This window comes from Condylura cristata, unplaced genomic scaffold, assembly GCF_000260355.1.
Source record: "Condylura cristata isolate star-nosed mole 26May11 unplaced genomic scaffold, ConCri1.0 scaffold00008, whole genome shotgun sequence".
NCBI classification, from domain to species: domain Eukaryota; kingdom Metazoa; phylum Chordata; class Mammalia; order Eulipotyphla; family Talpidae; genus Condylura; species Condylura cristata.
In genome coordinates, this window is record NW_004567109.1 from 23,703,767 (window position 1) to 23,708,371 (window position 4,605).

Genomic DNA, 4,605 nt, shown 5'->3' on the forward strand with positions numbered 1-4,605 from the left:
TGGATCTCTGGGCAGGCACAGACCTTGCCGAGGAGGGATACTTACTTTCCCTGAAGACTTGACCCCTCGGATGAGGCAGAGAAAGACCACCACCCGGGGCCAGGAGGATCTCCGGGTGAGGGTGGGGGGCCAGGAGGGCTCCGGGTGAGGGTGGGGGGCCAGGAGGGCTCCGGGTGAGGGTGGGGGGCCAGGAGGGCTCCGGGTGAGGGTGGGGGGCCAGGAGGGCTCGGCACCTTCCTTTTGATCCCTCAGCTGCGCCAGAGCTCAGCTCCTCCAGCCTCCCCAGGGACCAGATTTTTGGGTACAAGACCCCTATCCATCAGGGGTCCCTCCTAGGATGCTGCATAAAATAGGCACTTAGAATAACTTTCCTGGGTGGAATTAGACCCTGGTCCAGATATGGACAAATTTACTTGAGCTGGGAGGATGGAGTTTGTCACAAGATCTTCTCAGAAATATAAAGAAGGAAAAGCTCCAAAGTAAGCACGGCAGCCTCGAGGCCGTGGCCACAGAGCCTGCAGTGGGCACCTGCAGTAACTCCACCTGCTTTTCTACGCGTAGAGCGGAAACTGCCCACTTCGCCTCAGCGCTCCCAGAGACCTGGGCCAGGCGGAGGCTCTCCCACAGCCCCTCTGCCCCGCTCCTTCCTGACTCTTGCCCTATGTGGCTAGTGCCCAGGTCTCTCCTGGGAGCTGTGGAGACTGACTATTCCTGGGGGGGGGGGGTCAGGGAAGGGTAGTTGGGGCTCAGCAACACCCCCCAGGGGGCACAGCACTTGGCAGAGCGCCTTGCCTCTCGGGCCTCCCACCACTTACAGGAGACTTCCGCTGCTCCTGTTCCAAGGCTGGGCCAGTGGCCAAAGGCGGTGCCCGTGCCAGGCTCGGGAAGATCCCACACCCCATGTGGTGCAGGCCTCAGCCCTCAGGGGCCTTTTTTCTTTTCTTTTTTTTTTTTCAGGAACATGAGCCAAAGTGGAAATCCGGTGCTGAACTCCCTGTAGCTCACAGGAGCTGGGCATGACAGGAGTGACTCTGGACACTACCTTGCTCCTGGGCTGCGAGTGGCCCCTCCGCCCCTCGAGATGGCCCTGCCTCTTTTCTGGGGTGTGACCATTACACTATTCAAGGGACAGGTCTTGCACACCTTCCCTGCCGCCCAGCAAAATCGGATGGGCTTTAGCCCGTGGACCATCCCGCCCTCCTATGGCTGCTTCTGTTGCAGCTCTAGCTGGACACAGCCTGCTGACTGGACTAGCTACTTTGAATGGGGCTCTGCTTCTCATTCGCTGTGCAGCTCTGGACCAGTTACCTAACAGCTCTGTGCCTCAGTTTCCTCCTCTGTATAGCGGGGAGAGCAGCGATACTCGGAGAGCTATTATGTGAGCTGGCCTATGAACAGTGAGCAGGAAGGCCTAGTTCCTGGCCATGGCAGGAGTTAGCGCCACAGTACTTGTGGTGCTAACAGTACTAGCTTCCTGATGGACATTTCCCAGGGATGGAATATTGGTGGAAACCAAGATCTCCCTGTCCCCACCCCATACTGTCCCTACTCCCATACAGGGACGGGTTACAGAGTTACCCAGGATCCCGATTTGATACCTGACTTGCAAATTATTTCTGGTACACCCACACATTGTGTACCCCAATCACCCAGAGCACCCCGGCTGCAAGGGATTTGAGGCAGGAGCTCCTGAGGCCCCGCTGGGGATGCCAGCAGGAAAGCCAGAGGGGAGGGACAGGGTCGGCCGCTGCCAGCCGGCGCTCCCCTTCCGCAGCGGGATGGCAACCCTGGCCAGCTGGATAGGTGGCCTGCTGTCCTCTGCTGGTCCTCAAGAGACGGGCACTTGAGTAGAGGGCAGCTGGGGAAGGGGCCCGCCTAGGAACTCACGAAGATGATCGCTGGAGAGACAAAGCGCCAGCAGATCTGGAAGAAGAGGGGCGGTGGGAATCCCAGCATCATCTGAATGTCCTGGAAGTAGTTCCGGTGCCCTGGAGACAGGGGAGGTTGGTGAGTCCACAGGCCAGGGACGGTGGGCTGGGGGCTGGGACATGGGGGCTCAGGCACTCACCGTAGATGTACATGATGGACACACACATGATGCAGGAGATGACCACCAAGGAGAAGCTGGCTGCGTAGTTGTCCATCAGCAGGAGCCAGTAGATGCCTGCCTACGGGCCAGCGGGCGGCTGAGTTGGGGGTGCCTGAGGCGGGGCTCCCCTACCCGTTATCCCCAGCTACCCCGGAGACTCCAAGCCAGCCTCTCCCTGGATCTTACCTGGCTGGTGAGGGGGATGCCCAGTAGGAAGCCCGCAACAGCCACGCCCAAGGTCACGTAGGTCTTCTTCTGCAGGATCCACTCATTCCCCACCTCATCCACGATGGCCGTGACCAGAGTCTCCAGGAGGCAGAACTGCAGGACACGGCGTCAGAGCCGGGCCTGACCTCTGACCGGCCTCCTCCCTCCCCAAGCCCTGCTGGGTGCCCTGAGCTGAGCTGGGCACTCCTACCTGAGTGCCCAGCCCCAACAAGATGAGCATGAAGAAGAAGAGCAGTGACCAGACCGGGGAGATGGGCAGCAGTGTGAGGGCCTCAGGGTAAGCCACGAAGGCCAGGCCAGGGCCGTGGTCGGCCACGCGGGACACATCCACACCCAGGTGCTTGGCCATGAAGCCGAGGATGGAGAAGATGACAAAGCCAGCATAGACGCTGGTGGCACAGTTAGTGATGCTGATGATGACACTGTCCCTGGAGGGCGGGAAGCAGAGGTGGGGTTAGGACCGGTAGCTCATCCCTCCTGCCCCTGCCCCAGGCCCCTCGCCGACATCAGACTTGGAGACAGGGACAGTTCCAGGAGCAAAGGCCCTTCTGGCTGCCCCAGCCTTTATCCGTGCGCCTCACCACTGCCCCATCCTGCTTCTGTCTCCCTTCTCCAATTCCTTGATCCAGGCCCAGCGCTCCCAGGACCTCGAGGCTGTATGTGCGGGGGATGCCCCGGTGGGCCCGGCCACAGGGAGGGCTGGGAACCGGGGGCCCCGGGCCCTGCAGGAGTCTCACCGATAGCAGTTGTTGTGGAACTTGTTGTAGGAAGCCATGGTGATGAGGCCTCCCCACGCGCAGCCCAGGGAGTAGAAGATCTGGGAGGCTGCGTCCCCCCACACCTGTGGGAGGGGTGGGGTGAGGAGCTGTGGTCGGAGGGGACACCCCCCCACCCCCCACCATCTCTTCTGGGAGGTCCTGGCATCCCACCTTGGCCTCCAGGATCTTGTCCCACTGTGGGGTCAGGTAGTACATGATGCCCGTGAAGGCCCCTTCCAGGCTCACGCCGCGGATGAACAGGATGGTGAGCACCACGTAGGGGAACGTGGCCGTGAAGTACACCACCTGGGTGCGAGAGGGCTCCACTGACCCTCCTCTGGCCCCACCTCGGCCCCCCACCGCCACTGGCCCTGGTTGCTCTTCCCCCGTCCTGTGGCCCTGCGTCCCCCCACCCCCCACCAACGCACACACCGGGTGGGGGAGCTGGATCTCTGGGCAGGCACAGACCTTGCCGAGGAGGGATACTTACTTTCCCTGAAGACTTGACCCCTCGGATGAGGCAGAGAAAGACCACCACCCAGGAGACGCCGAGGCAGCCGAGGAGGGGGAGCCGCACCTCCCCGAAGTTGCCGATGTCATCTGACAGCTTCAGCACATACAGCCTGGGGACGAGGCAGCCACTGAGGCCGCCCCGCCGCAGGGCCCGGGCCGCCCGCCTTTCTCGGGGCAGCTAAGCATCCTCCCAAGCAGATGGGCACAGTGGGGCCCCGCTGCCCGCTGCACCCAGGAGTCCACATCTTACAGACTCTCCCAGGGCCTTCCAGGGTAGCTGGAGGCCGCACCCCAGCCCGGGCCGGTCTCCTCCCCCATTCAGGCCCACCCACACCCTGGCTTGTGTCTTTCTCCCTTTGGCCACACTTTCCACCAGCCTGGATATGACAAGTGTGTCCTCCCGCAGGAAGCCCTCTGCGAGCTTTGCACACACATGTCTCTTCTGTGAGCGTAGGGAAGCAGCAGAGTGCTGACAAAAGCCTGGAGGTTCTGAGCCCAGAGACGGAGGCTCCAGCCTGGGACTCCTGCCCCTGTGCGGCTCCCTCTGGAACCCCACGCCATACCAGCTGTGCCCTTCGAGGTGCCTGGACCTTCATGTGCCAGGTTCTGCTGGGATATAGACCTGAGTGGGGTCTGTGGGCACTCCAGGAGGACGTCTCAAGTCCCTGGGGAGGGACACGGCTGGAAGGCTTCCCAGGAGGGGAAGCTTGGACTCGGGTTTGAGGAACGGGGAGGAGGAGGTGGGTGACGGAGAAATGTGTGCCCAGCTGAGGAAACAACAGGCAGCCGGGGAGCCCAGCCCGGGCATGTCAGCGGGGAATGCTGGGGAGGGTGAAGGATGAGAGGACGAGGGTGAAGAAAGGATCAGGTCGCAAGAAGACACAGCGTCAGGTTGAGCAGTGTGAGCTTTACCCTGAAAGGGTCTGGGAAGCCTCTGCAGGTTTTTTTTTTTTTTTTTTAAAGATTTATTTGTGCATACAGAGCTGGGGTAGAGGCTCAGGGGCGGCGAGAGGCTTC

The 4,605-nt window shown here is 61.4% G+C and overlaps 1 protein-coding gene across 2 annotated transcripts in view; it reads right to left on the bottom strand.

Moving 5' to 3' along the window:
* SLC6A9 (solute carrier family 6 (neurotransmitter transporter, glycine), member 9) overlaps positions 1–4,605 on the bottom strand; it is a 30,060-nt gene that overhangs the window by 2,634 nt on the left and 22,821 nt on the right. For both annotated transcript variants that reach the window (XM_004678912.2, XM_012722713.1), the window contains exons 6-12: positions 3,566–3,698; positions 3,247–3,381; positions 3,055–3,158; positions 2,508–2,745; positions 2,276–2,410; positions 2,069–2,168; positions 1,888–1,988 (exon numbers count right to left, since the gene is read on the bottom strand). In XM_004678912.2, the coding sequence (XP_004678969.1) occupies positions 1,888–1,988; positions 2,069–2,168; positions 2,276–2,410; positions 2,508–2,745; positions 3,055–3,158; positions 3,247–3,381; positions 3,566–3,698 (946 nt within the window). The remainder of the gene's footprint in view (positions 1–1,887; positions 1,989–2,068; positions 2,169–2,275; positions 2,411–2,507; positions 2,746–3,054; positions 3,159–3,246; positions 3,382–3,565; positions 3,699–4,605) is intronic.